At 39.0% G+C, this 18,551-nt stretch overlaps 1 protein-coding gene across 2 annotated transcripts in view; it reads left to right on the forward strand.

Moving 5' to 3' along the window:
- Il1rap (interleukin 1 receptor accessory protein) overlaps nt 1-17,780 on the forward strand; it is a 138,752-nt gene extending 120,972 nt beyond the window's left edge. The window contains exons 11-13 of one of the 2 annotated variants that reach the window (XM_012516829.2): nt 4,357-4,500; nt 6,337-6,480; nt 17,059-17,780. In XM_012516829.2, coding sequence (XP_012372283.2) covers nt 4,357-4,500; nt 6,337-6,480; nt 17,059-17,780 — 1,010 coding nt within the window. Of the gene's footprint in view, nt 1-4,356; nt 4,501-6,336; nt 6,481-9,167; nt 11,640-17,058 lie in introns of those variants that run through there. The other variant, XM_023700913.1, reaches the window with a different exon arrangement.
- Nucleotides 17,781-18,551: the final 771 nt, after the last annotated feature.

An 18,551-nucleotide genomic window follows, 5' to 3' on the forward strand; every position in this document is an offset into this window, starting at 1 on the left:
TCTCCCCGGCCCCCTTATCTTAGCTCTTTAAAATGTTATTTTCTCCTGGGTAATATGAATTATAAGGTGAGTTGGGCAATTTCTTTTGTTTTGTTTATTATTGTTCTTGTATGTCTCATTTCTCATTCTTAGGGAAAATTTGGGAATGTTTTTGTTCTTCACTGACTTTGAACAGTTATCATGTCCTTAAGTAGGCTTGTATTCTTATGTATCTTTGGTATTATCCTTTCCTGTTCTGCAAGTTTATATTTTTCATTTAATGACTGAATTTTTTCAGCCATTATTTCTTTAAATATATCATCCTGCTTCTTTGATTATTTTAGTCCTAGAAATTTTATTTATGGTATACAGCTCAGTAGTTTCTCTCAGGTAACTGACATTCTCAGTTTTAAAATCCATTTGTTTTTGCTTTGTTTTGGTAGCGTATAATATCTCTTAATAATTTCACTCATAATTTCTAACATATAACATTTTTTATTTCAGAAATTCATTTTTTTAGGCTGGTGAGATAGCTAAGTGGACTAAGCACCTGCTTAGGCAAGTACAGGGACTGGGGTTCAATCCCCCCCCACATGCCATGCCAGCCCTGCCCCCTCCTCTCTGCATGCTGAGCAGGCAACCGAGTCCCGGCATGGTGATGCATGCCTATAATCTCAGTGCTGGTGAGGCTGAAAACAAGAGGGTCACTGAGTCCACCCTCCATAGCGAGAACCTGTACCAAATACATTAAAAAAAGAAAGAAATTCATTTTTTTTCACTTTAGTTTTTCCGTTCAAACACTTCCTTGATATTTCCTATTTGTTCTTCACATTCTTCATAGAACATCCACATTTTTGCAACTATAAAATTTAATTATTCCACCAATTAGTTGAGTTTCTCACATAATAATTTTCTCATTGTTTCATCATCTCATGTATCTGCATAAGAGTAATCCCAAAAATGCCTCCTTCTGTAGGGCTGGATTGGTCCTGCTTTGAAGGCACAGTCTCTTGGGAGTGTTAGGGCTGCTAAACAAAGGTCCTTCACCGTAAGCAAGAAAATGGTCATTACTGTAGTTCTAAAAATTATAAGGAAGTCCCTGGAATTTAGCAGTGAGTAGCCACAAGGAACACTTGAGAGTCTAAGAAACTAGTATTTGGCTAGAAAATTCAATATTCCAGAAGGAAAGATTGTAATTACTGCAGTCAAGATGCATAAGTAAGATTTCCAAGGAGATGGATAGTTGTAGGACTAGAACTCAATGTGCGTGAGAAATTAGAGGTGAGGTGTTGAAAAGTTTTGCCCCAAGGTAATTGGCTAGAGATTTATAATTTGGAGACAAATTTTACTATAGAACTGCAGAAAGAAAAGAGGAAGCCTGACTCAATACGTAAAAGCAAGCACTTGGCTACAATTTGAGTTAGATTAATAGTGAAATTAGACAGAGAAGGACTGCAGGAGTCAAATTGCATCACCTATCTCCCATTGGTTGTGGGTTAAATTATTGCTCCATAATGCTGGGAATTCTAGTTGGGGCAGACCGAAAATAGAGACCAAGGGACACTGTTTACTGTAACTTAGCACTACTTTACCTGAAAGCCTTGTACAGCACTTCCTGCACTCAGTTCAACCATGTGGAAGAATCAGACTGGTATGAGATTTAAGAGTCTGGTTCATTAAATAGTGCTTGAGGTCTTTTGTTTTGCTTTGTTTTTTGTCATTTTGACCACAGTACAGGGGACTGAATTTAGGATCTTTGCTTGCCAAGCAGGCACTTACGCCTAATGAGCTATGTGCCCGGCCCTGAACAGCATTTGAGAGTGCATGATATTAAGGAGCTCCACAAAATACAGTCTGTGTCTGACACATGTGACTGTGACTCAGAATGTGAAAGCTCCCTTAGAAATAAAATAGGAAATTTAAAAAAAAGAAAGAAAACAGGAAGTAGTAAAATGAAGGTGGCCCAGAGAAATTTATGAGAGTAATTGATCTCTTGTCCATTAAACAAAATGTCTATTGACATTTAGAAAAAGACCCTTTCAGGTAAGCCTAGCCCATGACCTTCTCTAGCCCTTGCCTGAGTTTGTGTAGATAAACAAATTGTCCATTCAGAGAGAGCTCAAATAACTGAGCAGATAAGGAAAACAGCAGCAGGATTATCCCAGTATGCTGTTAACATAATACATACTCAGAAATCCTGGAGACACAACAATTTTTATGCCAGCTGCCCAAACTGATCCTAGTAAATGATCAGTAACTACACTGGCATTGCTTCTGGCATTGTGTGATGGAGTTTCCTGGTGTTGAAAGACCATTTCTCATGGAATGAATACAAGACTACCTGATGATAATTTTGCACTGCTGAGTGTCAGGCTATACCTGGGGCAGGATTAATATCCTGCATCTTGGATAATGAATTGACAGCTATGCAGCTTGCCTTTTTTTTTTAAAGATATGGTCAGGTTCAACTTTAGGCTGTTCAGTGTTTTCTCCATAGGGTAGGTGATGACTCTAAAGGTCATGTTTTTCCATTAGTATATGTTCAATAATTAAACTTTTGGACATACTGTAGAAGGATCCCTGGAGAGTCTCAGTTGCTGTCCCAGCTTTGAGCGAGACCCTTCCTGTCTTGACTTAGCAGACACTTAACATCTACAATGTTCTGGGTGTTCACACCACTCTACCTAAGATTCATCCACCAGGCAAATCTGGTGGCTCAGTCACCTCTACTACTTTATTTTTAGCATTCATGACTATTTAAAATCAACATATCTTTGGCTTTATTTCCTCACTTCCTTGCCTCAGAATGTTAACTCCAAAAGCGTATACACTATTTCTGTCTTAACCATCATTCCATGTCAGGAACTAACTAGCAGGCTGGGGAGATGGCTCAGTAGGATAAGCACTTTCCTGGCAAGCACAAGGGGCTGAGTTCAATCCCCCGTTCCACCAAAAAAAAAAAAAAAAACAACCTAACTAGCGAGCCAACTTATCAGTAATGAAAATCACTCCTTATTCAGATACAGGAAATATTGTGTTCCTTCTAGAAACTCATACATTTGGTTATCATAGCTAATATAATAACCAGAAGTTTTTGATACCTAGTGTAAGAGTAGGCTTCTTTTAAATATTGGAAGTACAGAGGGTTGTCTGGAAATGTTGTATAAAATACTGTGAGTTCTAGTGGTAGCATGGAAAAAAAGAAGTCTCCCCTTGGAAGACTGTGAATGTGTAGTGTAGGGAAGAGTGAAGGAGTGCAAAAGCAAGCCTGCAGACAGACTACAGGGTAAGAGCAGTGCTATGATAAAATCATAAACAAGAGGAATGGGAATTTCTACTGGCAGAGCTCAAGTTAAAAGTTTTATTCTATGAAATCTCATACAAAGTAATGATACTTGCACATAAACCTGAAGATTGAAAAAAGAAAAGGCTGATTCCTCCCAGAATCATGGCAGAGCAAAGGTTTGGTATTAAATATTCCTGACATTTTAGAAAAAAATAGCTAAAAGTAAGCGAGATAGGAGAGTGGCTCCTAATGTGGCTTCTAACTGGCTTTCTTACAAGGATAATGAGTTAATATCAAATTTTCAGTTAAATCAAAATTACCTCACTCTTTCCTGATAGTTTAAAAAAAAAATCTGCTATGGTGTCTTTGATTTGAAAATAAGGCCTTTTATGTAGAAATATGTGCATAGCAAGATTTCTCAACTCAGTCTTTGAAATGTGTATCCTAAAACCATGGACATGGGGGATCCTTCCAGAGCCAAGCATGCTTAGAATTTGGTGGATGACTCCTTTTTATCCCCAGAGAAAATAAGATTTTTGAAGACCAGATGCAAATTAAAAAAAAAAAAAATCAAATTCGTGCCATCTGAAACACTGAAAACTAACATTAATGGAAACTCACTAAAGTTTTAGTCAAACTAGCTGCTTCAACAATGAAAATTCTGCCAACAGGATGGGATTCTCTAGGTAGGGGTCTTGTAACTTCACCTTCAGAGATGGACAAAGGAATGACACTATTCAAATACAGTTTTGAGAAGATGTAGGAAACACTGCAGTGAATAAGATACTCTTCTGAATCCTTCCCAATATTGATTCTCCTTAAATTTTGTGTTAGAGCCTACAAAACTTACCTTACAATTTAAAAACCTTCCACACCAGGTACTAGACACTCATGTATGGAAATAGATATGACACAACCTAATATTTAAAAAGCAGTCCCTCACCTCTACCGCCTTTATTGACACACACAGGTCAGTTGCATGATTCAGCCACTTGACTTTTCCAGCTATTGCAGGGTGATGGAGGAACACGATCACTGAATGGAAATCAATTTGGTTTTACTGTTGTCTTTGTTATGATTTCTTTTCGTAGCACCAAGATACACAGTGGAACTGGCATGTGGTTTTGGAGCGACAGTCCTGCTGGTGGTAATTCTTATTGTTGTGTACCACGTTTACTGGCTGGAGATGGTCCTCTTTTATCGGGCTCACTTTGGAACTGATGAAACCATTCTAGGTAAGGAAAGGAAGTTTCATATAAATCTCTTCTATCATCCTTAGAAAATTGGTCATTGCTGGTGTCTAGATGTCCGATCAACGCCTCATGTGGTCATAGGTGGGGCCTTTTGCAAGTGACTGGATCTAGGGTTTATGCAACTGGGATTAAGATGTTATGCTGGGGTTGATTCAAGGTATGATACTAGGGTTAGTGGTGTGTGTGTGCTACTTGCCGTAAGAGTGAGTAGCCTGAGTAAGATTCAAATGACAGAAAGAGCTGTGGACGTGGTTGTGGCTTGGTGCTCAAAGACTTGTGCTCTCTCTGCCTGCCATGACATTTCTCCTTCATGAAGCCCCTCTACTATACCACCCTGCCTTGGAGCCAGGCAGTTATGAATTGAAACCCCTACCAGCTGTGAGCCGAAATAAACTTTTTCCTCCTTTAACTTTGAATGTTGGATATTTTGTCTCAGCAACAAAGAAAAGTAACTAAGACGCCATACATGAAATTTAATTTTTTCTAATGCCCACATTAGAAAAAGCAAAAGGAAATACATAAGGGTAATGACTTTATTTTCTATAGTCATAGTACTGTTTCGACACCTAATTAATGTTAAAAAGGTGAGAGACATTTTACATTCCTTTTATCACTGAAATATTTAAAATTTAAAATCTATTTATTGCTTACTTACAGTACACCACAGTCTACACTAGTTCTAGTTCAGGAGTTCAGTAGACATGTTGGTGTACCAATATTGCATAGTGCAAGTTCACACTATCCGTAGTCAAGAGTGACCCCTCAACCAGAAGTATCTGCATCATCTGATAACAGAAAATTTTAGATCTGATCCCCACTAAATCAGAATCTACATTTTAGCCGTATTCCCAACTGATGCATGTGTGCATTAGTTTACAAGGCACTGATCTAGTGAAAAAAAAAAAATTGCCTTTAAGCATGAAACAAGCATTTGAGCAGAGATTAGGTCTGCCTCATAAGGATTCTAATGCAGTAGGGTTTTGCCGGAAGCACATAATCTTTATTTCTATGACTTGTGATTTCTATAGTTAGACAATTTGAGGAAAGATTATTCCATTGAATAGAAGTACATTTTAATTGTAGTTCTCCTCAGGTATAATTTAAACTCTGTCAAAAAGTCTTACTCGATTTATAATACCGATGTATTTTTGAATGATGTACTATGACAAGGAGTAGGAATTTTCTGCATGGCATTAAACGCTTGCGCATATATTTTGCATCCTTGTTCTATTAATTCACAGTTGAGTGGGCCAGATCTCATTCTTTCTGCAACAGAGACTCAACTAAGTGAGATTAGATTAAGAAACTGTGTAAGTCGGCTTTTCTGGTACTGGTACAAAATACCTGACAACCATAATTTGAAAGAAAAGAGGTTTAGTTGGGCTCTTGGCATCAGAGGATTTAGTTCATAGTTGACTATCTCAAAGGCAGGAACATCATGGTGGAAGGGAATGCTACGGAAGAGCTGCTTGCTTCATGATGGCCAAAAAGAAAAACACAGGAGAAGGCCCTGAGAGAGCAAAAGGGTTCAGGGCCTAAATGTAGACCCAAGGGTCACACTTTTATAACACACTGACAAGTATGCTTTACCAAGCCTGAGGAAGCTCTCAGGGTAATTTTAAAGACATATAGATAAAATTTAAATTCAGATAGCTGTTTTGCCTGGATACTGTTGCAAGTAGAAAATCACATTGAATTTGTCACGTAATTAATGCTTGTAGAAAATAAAACTGTCCAATATGCAGAAGTTAGAATTAAGAAAAAAAATGCTATTAATAAACTTTCCTAATTTATATTGGATCTGTGCTCTTTTGGTAGATGGAAAGGAGTATGATATTTATGTGTCCTATGCAAGAAATGCTGAAGAAGAAGAATTCGTCTTACTGACCCTTCGTGGAGTTTTGGAGAATGAGTTTGGATATAAGCTGTGCATCTTTGATCGAGACAGTCTACCTGGAGGAAGTAGGCATTTTATTTTATTTTACTTTATTTTTTGGCAGAACCAGGGATTGAACTGAGACCCTTGTGCTTGCCAGGGAAGTGCTTATTCTACTGAGCCATCTCCCCAGCCCAAAATTTGTAGTGTTTCTTTTTTCTTTTTTTCTTTTTATGGAACCAAGGTTTGAATTCAGGCCCTTATTCTCATGAGCTATCTTCCTGGCCCGAAGATATTTTCGCCAGGTGCAAGTGGCACTGTTCTGAAGGGCAAAGGTGACCCTTAACTTTGGATCACATATGAGACTCATAGCTTGTATTTGCAACTTTAGATGCCTAATATACAGTTTTTAAAGGAATAGAGAGTTATATAGAACTGAAACCTTATGACAGTTCGTATAGTATTCAGCCTGATTTAACCTTATGACAGTTCATATAGTATTCAGCCTGATTTATGGTTCCAAACTATTTGCCCTTGTAATTTTCAAGAACACCTCATCAGAAAAGTGGGCACACGGTGTATTAGGGCACTGATCAAGTACCCCAACCTTCAGGGTTCTGTTTGTTCACATTCAGAATTTTATGTTTAGTAGATCTACTTTGATTTGCCTAGAATTTTCTTTTTTTATGAAGACTAAACTTACAAAATAGGTTTCTTTTGCACCCTGAAGTGTAATTGGTTTTATAAAACTGAGTTGCAAGAGACAATATGTCACCGGCAATTGGTAGAATATTTCCCTTTGCCATTTATGCATTTCTTTTCCTTTATTTTCTGGCAAACTAGTGCTGCTCATATTCGCCTTTCCTTTAGTTTTGCAATCTCTTTTTTACCAATTATTAATTGGAGATGTAGTATAACATTGTATAAGGCCAGTGTATTCTACTAGGTTTAAAAAAGAAAAACTTAAATTGCTGGATACTTTAAAGCAAAAATATGTCTTCTGGTGATATAAAAATAAGCCCAACTGGCAGTGCCCTACATAATGATTTGAGTGTTTTTAAATAAGTAATATTTATAAACCTGCTGTGAAACATCCTGCTTCTGAAATGTATGTAGTGTTTCTGACCCAAGCATGACAAGCTAAAATTTTCTTCCTCGAAAGTCCTGTTTACATTAATCATTTGGTTTTGAAAAAATTATGAGGATTATGTGGATCACTGAGACAAAGACTTAAAATTACATTCTCATTGGAGTTGGATGGATCAGTTGCATGATCTTTCCAGTCATCCAGAAGTTCATCATGCTTGTGTCCTGTAGGAAGCATCTCCTTCCTAAATTCAGCAGGAAATGATGACTTAATTATATAGTCAAAGGATACAATCCACTCATTTTCATGTGTAATTCACTGCATCATTTATTCATTAATTTCTTCACCCATTCAAGAATTACTTAGTTACTATGTGAAGTGTTAAAGAAAGATAAACACTGCATAACTAGGTGAGAATCTCCAAGAAGGTTAATACTTCTTTGGGGAACTCAAGTTCTGCCTAATTACTTTTGCTTTGAGAAGAAGGCACTCGGATCACTTTGGATTCTGCCTGCCTCTCTTCCTCAGTCCACTTTGCCTCTGTGTCTTTTTCCATGCCTACAGCATATGGTCAGCCTCCAAGGAAGCTGTTTGGAGTAGATAGTGTCTTATTCCTGGGTGCTTTTCCATGTTGTACATGCTAGATTTTAATTGCAAACTTTTGGTATTTGTGAAGATTAAGAATCAAAGTGACTGCCTGGGGAGTGTCCAGTCATGATATAGGGGCTCACAAAGCCCTGTTACCTGGAGTCAGCAGTATCTCTAACCCACGCAGAGGATTATACTGTCCTTGCTAAGCATCTGTAAAGAGAGATTAGCCTGAAGAATTTAGTGATGGGAATTAATCAGAGCCCTGACAGCGGGATAAAATTATACTGCATTTTCATTTTCCTACTTTTTATTACTTGGGGAAAGTATTTGCCAGTTAGTGAAAGCAGTCAGTGAAAGCAGACACATCAGCTGGCAGCTGCCGAAACACATGGCTCTACAGCAGTGAAGGGACTTCCAGGAGGAAGATCTAGGAAGAAATAGGCATCTTGAGCAAAGAGAGCTAGCGCCGCAGTTGGGAATGCCTTGGTAGTTGAAAAAGTTTGATTGGCTACAAGTTTTGAAGTTCATATTCCAAGACATAGTGATATCGGTCTGAGTCCAGGAAATGTCCACACATAGAGAGGGACTTGCCAAAGGTGACGATTCTGCCTTTCTTGTGCTGTGTTGGTAAAAAGAAGTTTTATGACTTTGCTTCTGTAATATGTAACTTCATGAATGCTTTTCATACTAGAGAGCCTGTTCACTGATGTCTTGTGGGGGCGGGAAGGGATCAAAACTCATTTGATAGGGCCATGATATGCCACGCTGTCTGAGGAAACTGTTTTAGGACAACTCACCCCCGTGGCTCCAACAGTACTTTAGAAGCCTGCGGTCACAGTCTCGTACTTGGTTGGAATTCTTTTGGGAGGAGGATATACCTGTGTGCACTTTCCTTTTCCCCTTAGGAAAATGGCAGTTACTGGACAGCGTGACTGTTAGTGGACAGCAGGACATTGTTCAGAATGTTGCTGGTGAAAGAAAAATTACCTCCCTTCTCAGACTGTCATCTGAGGTCCCCTACGTTTGCTCCTTGAGCCCTGGTGGTTTTGGCGAGTTCTTAGCCAACACTAATCCCCATGGTGTTTTCTTTCCCAGTTGTCACAGATGAGACCTTGAGCTTCATTCAGAAAAGCAGACGCCTGCTGGTTGTGCTAAGCCCCAACTACGTGCTCCAGGGAACCCAAGCCCTCCTGGAGTTCAAGGCTGGCCTAGAAAATATGGCCTCTCGGGGCAACATCAACGTCATTTTAGTACAGTACAAAGCTGTGAAGGAGACGAAGGTGAAAGAGCTGAAGAGGGCTAAGACGGTGCTCACGGTCATTAAATGGAAAGGGGAGAAATCCAAGCATCCACAGGGCAGGTTCTGGAAGCAGCTGCAGGTGGCCATGCCAGTGAAGAAAAGCCCCAAGCGCTCTAGCAGTGACAAGCAGGGTCTTTCTTATTCATCCTTGAAAAATGTATGAAAGGGAAATGAAATGAGTGAAAAGAACAAAGGGTACTCCTGGAAGGAAGAGTTCCCCTTTCATCACTGCCAGTTCTTGGTTTAATAGGCAGAAAAAAAGTCTGTCTAAGCCTCCTCATGGGGATACATTCAGGGTGTCTGTATGGTTCGTTGGCCTGCTTCTCAGGCACTACAGAGGTTTAGAAAGATATTGTCACCAGTGTGTCACCAGTGTCTGATGTCACTACACAGGTTTTTTGCAGGCAAAGCCTTGGTTGATGTGAATTCCCCTCCCCCTCCCCACCCCTCCTTCTGCCTTCCCTTACCCTCCCTCTTCCTCTTCTTCTCCCTCTCCTCTCTCTCATTTAACATTACAGAACAACCTTGCCTGTAGATTTAAACATCCTTTGAAGATGCATTAACTGTTGTCAAGAGTATTATGAGATTATAAATCTTTTATTGTTTATCTTTTATTGTTTTTTTACTTATCCATTAAAAAAATCAAAATATAATCAGGGCATAAATTAATTTTAGCTGAGGGTAAGTTTGTTCATTTGACTGTAGAACACACCACCACTGCAAGGGTTCCGCCCACTTCGGACCATAGGAAGCAGTGTAACTAAAGATGTTCCTTATGATTGATTTAAGAACATACTAGAATTATTGTTGTTCCACATTTTCCCTCATCTCAGGTACTTAACATCATGTTTGTAAACTTGAAAAAGTAGATCATAATTTTTGTTTTAGTGTAGTCAGCTCCAAGTTATCTACAGAGTAAACTATATCCATGTGTCTAACTCTTAAGTTCTACTATTAATCATTCAGAGTGTGCAGGTAAAAATCAAAGCACAAAAGACATTGCAGGTGGCTCTACCCCTGCTGCAGTTGGGGAGAAAACCCCTACTGGTGCTAATGGAAAGTAGGAAAGCAGCAAAATGCTTTTAGGGCATTTTGGACTTACAGAGCACAGAAGAGGATGTTTGGCAGTCTGTCTTTTTTAATCCTAGCGTTGCTAATGTGAAAATTAGAAAAGCGATTTCTCATCCTTTGTGCCTCTTTCTTACAAATTTTAGTGACCTTGAGAGGTGCTCTTAGCATTAATATTCTAAGATAATTAATTTTCCTCATTATTTAATCACCCCTACAGGTCATGTTTTATTCCAAATAAGTCTGCCTATTACGTTACTATCACTTAAACTTGCTTTTAAGTAAAATTTTACTATATGTTAGATTTGGCAAAATCAGACTGAGCGCAGAGTTTACAGAATAGTGAACATCTATAGTACATGTAGAATACACACACACACACACACACACATATTCATGCTGATAAAATTCATATATGTGTGTATGGATACAAATATCCATAATTGGTAGGTATGTGTGTGTACTTCTACCTGTGCAACTTGGAACAGTATTACAAGCCACTAGAACTTTTGTGCAGGTTTTAAATTGTGTTTGTACTATTATGTGTTTGTGTTGGTGTTTTCAGTTCATTAACAGTTGTGAATTTACAGCTCACAGAGGGGTAGTAGCCACTCGTCCTTACCTTCTTTCGATTAGTATAATAACTTACTACTGCTTACAGTTGATAGGGGTTGCAGTGCAGTCAGTTGTGCTTGGAGTATGCACAGTCCCTGCTAGACACTAGTCAGTCATCAGGCATTAATTGACTTTCTACAATATTCCCAGCAGATACATTGAGAAACTAAGCTAAGTTAATCTTAGTTCTCCGATATGGGGACTGTTGAATAATAGAGGACAATAAATTCACCTATAATTGCTTCTGAATATCTTAGGAAACACAATAATCCATAAGTTAAGGAAAGCCCTTATCTTAGTAGTATACACACTAATAAGCAACTCTAAAATTATCTCCTATATTTTGTTGTCCAACAGTGCTGTAGTCTATAATCAACCATTTTTCTATATGAGTTCTTGATGATATTAAGTTGAAAAAAGTTTTCTCCCGTAAAATCTTCACAAAAATTATACATAAGAAGTCCTTCTTTGGACCATTATGTTTAACCTTACTAATGCTTTTCTCTATTACTATTATTCCCCCTTCTAACTCTAATCCCAATGCCAGAGGAGTACTGACTCCAGATAAGCTTTCACCATCATTTTTCTTTTTCTTTTTTTTTTTTTTTTTTTTGGTTTTGTTTTGCATGAGCTTTAGGTGAACAATCAATAGTCTCAGCACTTGGGGGTTATTCTTTTGTGATGCTGTGTTCCTTTTGCACTTTTCCATTCCATATTTATCCCAAATCCTATTTGGTACTCCTAGAAATTACTTGATTTTTTTCTATTTATATCTCTATGTTTGGTACTGAGCTTTTCCAAATGCTATAAAATAGAGCATGTCAACCCTAAGTAATAATGTCTTACCCTAACAGGATTTAGTTTCAAGTTTTTGGGTTTTTTGTCTTTTATATTTCAGAAGATGCCCACTACAGATTATTTGAGGGATACAGGGACACGTATTTATAATATATAGAGCAAAATCGCATCATGTCTCTTAATTAAAAACAAAAACTAATGGTTTTAGATCAATGCTCTAAGGACCTTCTGCATCCAGGGTAACAAAGAATCGTGCTACATAGTGTCTAATCACACAATCACAGTTTATTTAATTCTCTTTTGTACTGTAACTTAGATGATTTCCTGGTATTCTAATAAAAAAAGAACATTCCACTGTATTGAGAAACATGATTACTCCACTTGTTATTTACCCACTTTTATTTGATAGTTTTAATATTTTAAGGTTTTTTAATTTTATTCATGAATTTTGTATTTTTTGTTTTTCATTTGATGTGTACATTTACATGTTTTTAAAATAAACCATTTATTTTCAGCTTTGAATTTTATTTTGTGCATGTGTTTATGTCTTTATTTTCATGTTTGGGCATAAAAATGAGAATAAAAAAAAATAAATGCTTGTATTTATAAAAGGAAATCAAATAAGTTACAATAGTTCAGATTCTTCCTGAGAGAAATCTGAGTAAAGGGGCAAATTCTTCGCAAGGATATTTCCTTTATATATTAGCAAAAAAAAAAAAAGGATACTAGGATATCGTGTGTGTGTGTGTGTGTGTGTGTATGTGTGTCTGTGTGTGTGATTCTGTGTGCCTGTGTGTTTGTGTGCCTGTGCATGCATGTGAATGTGTAGAAGCAGATATAGAAATGGGGAAGAGACGCAATTCCTTTAATTAAAAAGAACACAAAGTTACTCTCTTTTGGCTCAGTCACTCATGCGTAGATCTATGGGTCCTTTCTCTCTTAGGCTTTAATGTAACCCCAAGACAGTTGCTCTGAAAGGGGACCAAGAAATTAATGCTCTGCACTAATATGTGATACTTTTGAGTATGAGAAGCATTCCTCTAAAACTTCAAATATATAAGTCATTGAAAAATATTAGGAATGCATTTTCTTTTGGGTTAATAATATTGAACCATTAAAGGTAAGGTTGACTCTGCTTTTAGAAAAAATTTCTATTTATCCACTTATTCAAAGAGTGTTTGTTGAGTCCCTGTAACACCCTCTGAATTGGTCAGCTGAGTAAAGCATTTCCTCCTGAAGTTCTTCCTCTTGCCACTCCCTTCCTGAAAGTTTGACTTAGGATCAATCAGTCCAGGTTACAAAGAGGCTATTTTCTATTCAGTGAAGAAACAACTCTAAGATAGCTGAACAGGAACGGAGTTCACCATCCTCAGATATGCTGCCTCTCCTACTGCAGAACATATATAACCAGAGGGTTGGTGGACTCATTTGATTGTGTTTATGAGTTTTTTGCATTGGAGAAATCATGCTCAGTATTAAGGTGCTTTCAATCCTAAAAATGGGAGATGACCTTCCTTTACAAAGTATGGACTATTCAGAAGATTCAGGGTCAGTATTTTGTTACCATTGTATACCAGGCTATTACTGGCCTTTTTAGAAATCTTGAGATATTTTCTTCAACCATGTACTGGTGCCACTTGGTGTTCTGCAGTATTGTAGGAGAGACACATTTAACAATAGATTGTCTTGTTTTTCTGTTTCTACCCAACAGATGAAACTTTCTCAAATAGGTAGGACACTAATGCACCAATACTTTTGATCTGCATCCATTTTAGACTAAATACACAGAATTTTAAAATCCTGTTTTTCTCATAAATTCATAGAAAGTGAAGATCAAAAGTTAGTATCAGGAGTTGATACAAATGGAATAAACATTCATATATATTTTAAAAAATTTTTCTCACTAGACATTTAGCAATAATAATTCAGCCAAATTATTCAGATGTTTGCTGCATGCCACATATTACATATAGATACCCAATTTGATTTTGGATTTTTTTTTCTGAATTTTAGGGAGGGGTCTACAGGGTGTTCAAGGTCTCACTACTAGAACGGTCTCCTAGTGATTCTCCTATTTACAAGTGACAGGATTACAGGTGCGCACTACAGTGCCCAGTGCCAATTGCCCTTCCAGTGAGCCCCAGGGCCAGGGGCCAGTGCAGGCGCACAGGCACAGGGATCCAAACCCCAGCCCCTGGACCAGCTTGCAGGTGCTTTAATCCACTGAGCTATTTGGCTGGCCCTAGATATCCCATTTGTTTCACAGCCCTTGAAGTCTATTATCAAATGCATTTTGTAGATGACTGAACTCAGAATTTGAAAGGTATTAAAATTAAAACACAGATAATTCAGAAACTGAGATTTTAATTTAGATCTATCTTCCAGATTAGGTGTTCACTTCAAGTTTTAAAAAACAGAGAAAAAGAAAGGAAGGGAGGAAAAACAGAGAGGGAGACAGAGAGAGAGGGAGACAGAGACAGACAGAGACTTGCCATTCTTTCTTCCACCAGTATCCCAAAGAGTAAAATTATAGCCATAACGTAGATTGATTGATTATTGATTGATTGATTGATTGATTGATTGATTTGGTACAGGGTCTCACTATGTAGCTCAGACTCATAGTGATCCTCCTGTCTCAGCCTCCCCAGTGCTAAAATTATATGTCTGTGCCACCATGCCCGGTTTTAGTGGCCAGCACAGCATGTGGTACTAGGAATCCAACCTGGGTCCTTGTGCTTGCCAGGCAGGCACTTAGACGGTGGAGCTTTCTCCCCAGCCCCTATAGCCATAACTTACTCTACATGAATTCCAGGAAGATTATGACTTTTAAAGAAGAAAGTGTCCCTGAGTATTCCAGAGTCTGTGCCACTACTATGACTTCTAAGCCAATTTTGTGGTACAAAAGAAAATCAGTCACCTTAATGCAGTGGAACTACATTGTTTTGAGATAAACAGAATAAACAATCAATCTAACACTACTCCCTCTCCCAGTAGTATGTAGTGTTAAGAAATTCTAATGGGGCTGGGGAACTAGCTAGGTGGTGTAAGTGCCGGCCTGGCAAGCAAAAGGACCTGGGTTCAATCCTCAGCAGTACATGCTGTGCGGGCCCCAAAACTGGGTGTAGCAGAGCTCACCTGTAATCCCAGTGGTGACGAGACTGAGATTGGGGGACCACTACAATCCTGAACGGCATAGCAAGTCCCTGTATCAAATAAAAGATTAAAAAGAGAGAGAGAGAGATGTTAATCAGTTCCAACTTCAAATAGGAAATTTTGACAATATGAAAGTTATGTTAAAAATCTGCCTGCCATAAGGGCAGTAGCTTCCTTGAAAGTACCAAGTGAGGAGCCATAGGCCTGTTTGAAGCCTCCTCTGAGAAGCGTCTCCTCTTTCATTCTCCTCTGTTTGGAATTCTTCCACTCATGTCTGTGTTTAATGTTGTCTTCTTTCAAATGTAAATCCTCAACTTTCTGGAAATCTTACCAATTTTTAAACAGCAACAAGCTCTAAAGGCAATATTTTTAGTTCTATGAAAGTATTTTTTTTTCAACCACGGTGTCCCTAGTGCAAAGAATATACATTTTTTTAAACTAAGTTCTGTGTTTAGAGGAAAAAAAACCGACATACCCTGCCCCCCCAACACACACATGAAATTCTTGTAAAATCCCTGTGTTAAAGGCTGATTGTGTTGTCTTGTTTTGTATTTATGAGCCAAGAGAAACAAAAGAGTTTCCATTCTTATAGTCTGTGTTTCATTACAAATGCAGCTTCATGAAATTGTGAGTAAGCCAGGAGGGCTCAAAGAAATGACCAGAACACACATATGAATGTGAAGATGACAGCACACACACACACACACACACACACACACACACACACACTGATTTTGAAGTCATTTAAAAATCAAGGTAAATTTTAAATTTACCTTGCAATTCCAAAACGAAAATACTCTAAAATACCTTTGCATTCTTGTTAAGTCAATCAATCAACTATTCTTGAAAACTGACATCTTTTCCATTTTCAGATTTATTTGGGAATGCTCATAGCTCCCAAGTCCATAACAATCAAATGCACTGCAAACCTCCACGTTGTCTTCACAAGGTGAAAAGCATCTCCAGTGTGTAAATACAGCTGAAGCTCTTCTCTAGAGCCAGTTTTAGGGTTATCATAGGTGATGATCATATATGTGAATGACCTTTCCTTCAGATAATGACATCGTCCGAGTTCTTATGTCTCATTGGTTCATTCCCTTTGTCATTCTTTGTGTCTAATTTCTAGATAATTATGTAGCACACACTTTAAACATTCACACATGCACATGAAAGAATGAAGAGGGAAGGAAGAAAGGAATGAAGGAAGGAAGGAAGAGGGAGGGAGAGATGAAAGGAGGGAAGATGGAAGGAAGGAGATAAGTTTTAATTCTAACAAGATCAATATTATATCCCAAAGCTAAATGTCAAAGAAAATGCATAACTCAAAAAGCAGTAATTCCTACTGTACTTTGCTGATCAATAGTGTCAGTGCTATGGCTGCTAAAATACTCTTAGAAAACACATATGTGGCCAGAATAGTCCTCAGAAGAACATTATAACAGTTGGGAGGAGAATTTAAATTACATTGTGGATAGAATAAGAGAAAAATCCTGAACATATATACTCTATTGGCAAGGAGAAAGTGTAGCAACCACACAACTGTTGTCAAGTACTGCAAACATAGAGCCAGATAGCAGACATCAGGTAACACTCGCAGAAATGAAGATTTCAAAACCAGACAGAAGTAGGTGGCTTTAGAGTCAATTGATTTATACACCAATTTTACTTATTAAATGATTGATTTTTGAGATTAAAGGAAGGCTTTGTTCAAGAAGTGGATTGCTGAAAGGTTTTTCGGGGGACAAAGACTGACCTGCAGTTCCTCCTCCTCGAAGTTAGCCCAGCTATGAGAAAGGATGACATCAGTGAGATGACTTTTTTTTTTTTTTTTAATACTGGGAATGGAGCTCAGGGCCTTGTGATTTCCAGGCAGGAGCTGTGCTGCTGAGCTGTGTCTCCAGCCTGTTTCCTGAAGATGTGGGCTATGTAGCACTCAGATCTGGTATTCTCGGGCATTTCTTCCTCGCCTCTCCTTCTTAGGCTCCACAGTGCTGCCCTGGGCTGTAGAGAAGTTTCCACTCGACATTATGCTGTTTTCTCATTTTCCTGTAGATACAGTGGAAGCAGTTTTTGATTTCATTCAGAGGAGCCGGAGGATGATTGTTGTCCTGAGCCCAGACTACGTGACCGAAAAGAGCATTAGCATGCTGGAGTTCAAACTGGGGGTCATGTGCCAGAACTCCATCGCTACCAAGCTCATCGTGGTTGAGTACCGCCCCCTGGAGCGCCCACACCCCGGAATCCTGCAGCTGAAGGAGTCTGTGTCCTTCGTGAGCTGGAAAGGAGAGAAGTCCAAACATTCTGGCTCCAAATTCTGGAAGGCCTTGCGCTTGGCTCTTCCCCTGAGAAGTCTGAGTGCCAGCTCTGGCTGGAATGAAAGCTGCTCCTCTCAATCTGACGTCAGTCTGGATCATGTTCAGAGGAGGAGAAGTCGTTTAAAAGAGGTTCCAGAACTGCAGAGCTCAGAGAGGCCCTTGGGGGCCCCTGCGGCCTCGGGGGGCACGGTGTCCAAACACCGAGGGAAGCCCTCTGCAGCCTGCCGCTGCTGTGTGACCTACTGCGACGGCGAGGGTCAGCTGAGGAGCAAGAGCCGGGCAGAGACCCACACCCAGCCGCAGTGGGAGACTCACCTCTGTAAGCCTGCTCCCCGAGAGCCAGAAGCTCAGTGGATACAAAATGGCACCAGAGTGGGGGCCCCTGTGCCCCAAATCTCCGCGCTTGCTCTTCACCATTTCACAGATTTATCTAACAACAATGACTTTTATATCCTCTAGTTACTGTGTGGTGGGTGGTTTGCTGCCTGTCCCTATTAACCCCTCTCTCTGTCGTGAACCTTTGGGAATAATTGACATTTTTATCATCTAATGGACAATCAGATCTGTGCCCCTTTTATTGATTTTTTAAAAACTATTTATTTCTAGGAGTCAAAAGACCAGAAGAACCCGAATCCAGAGTTATTGCCTCTATTGGCCTCAGAAGAGCACACTCTTTTGGGCCCTAGAAGGTCAGTATGTGAACGTTGCCTAAAGTCTGATCCTCCCTCTTGACCAGTGGTTTGAAAGCAAACCAATGATTTAAATGCATTTCCTTTTAGTGTGTGGGCTGATCTCATGTGAGGCTGAGTCGGTGTGCTGCACTTGGGCTGTGAGGCCCACAGGGTGCGTATATATTGCAGGAGCATCGTGCAGAGAGTTGGCTGGGGGCGGGGTCGTAGGACAAAGCACAGCAAAGAAACACTACAGCCCACTTCCCTTCAAACACCTAGGGATGCATGGTGTTCTCCATCTCAGTGTAAATTAGTGTGCTCCCAACTTCCACACATTGTTAGCATCAATAAAGTTATATCTTTATGTTACTTCATTTGTACTAACAAATTTTTAATTCCCTTCCCTTGTACTTTTTCTGGCTTTACTATTCAAATGTGAAAAGCACTTCTGTTCAGGAAATTGATATTTGCTGTAGGAGCCAAGAAAGAAAGCTGAGATGCCCCTTTAGTTTCTGTCTGAAACTATTACAACAAATCTAGGAAGGAATCCAAAGATGGT

Source organism: Octodon degus, unplaced genomic scaffold (assembly GCF_000260255.1).
Source record: "Octodon degus isolate 3935 unplaced genomic scaffold, OctDeg1.0 scaffold00128, whole genome shotgun sequence".
Classification (NCBI taxonomy): domain Eukaryota; kingdom Metazoa; phylum Chordata; class Mammalia; order Rodentia; family Octodontidae; genus Octodon; species Octodon degus.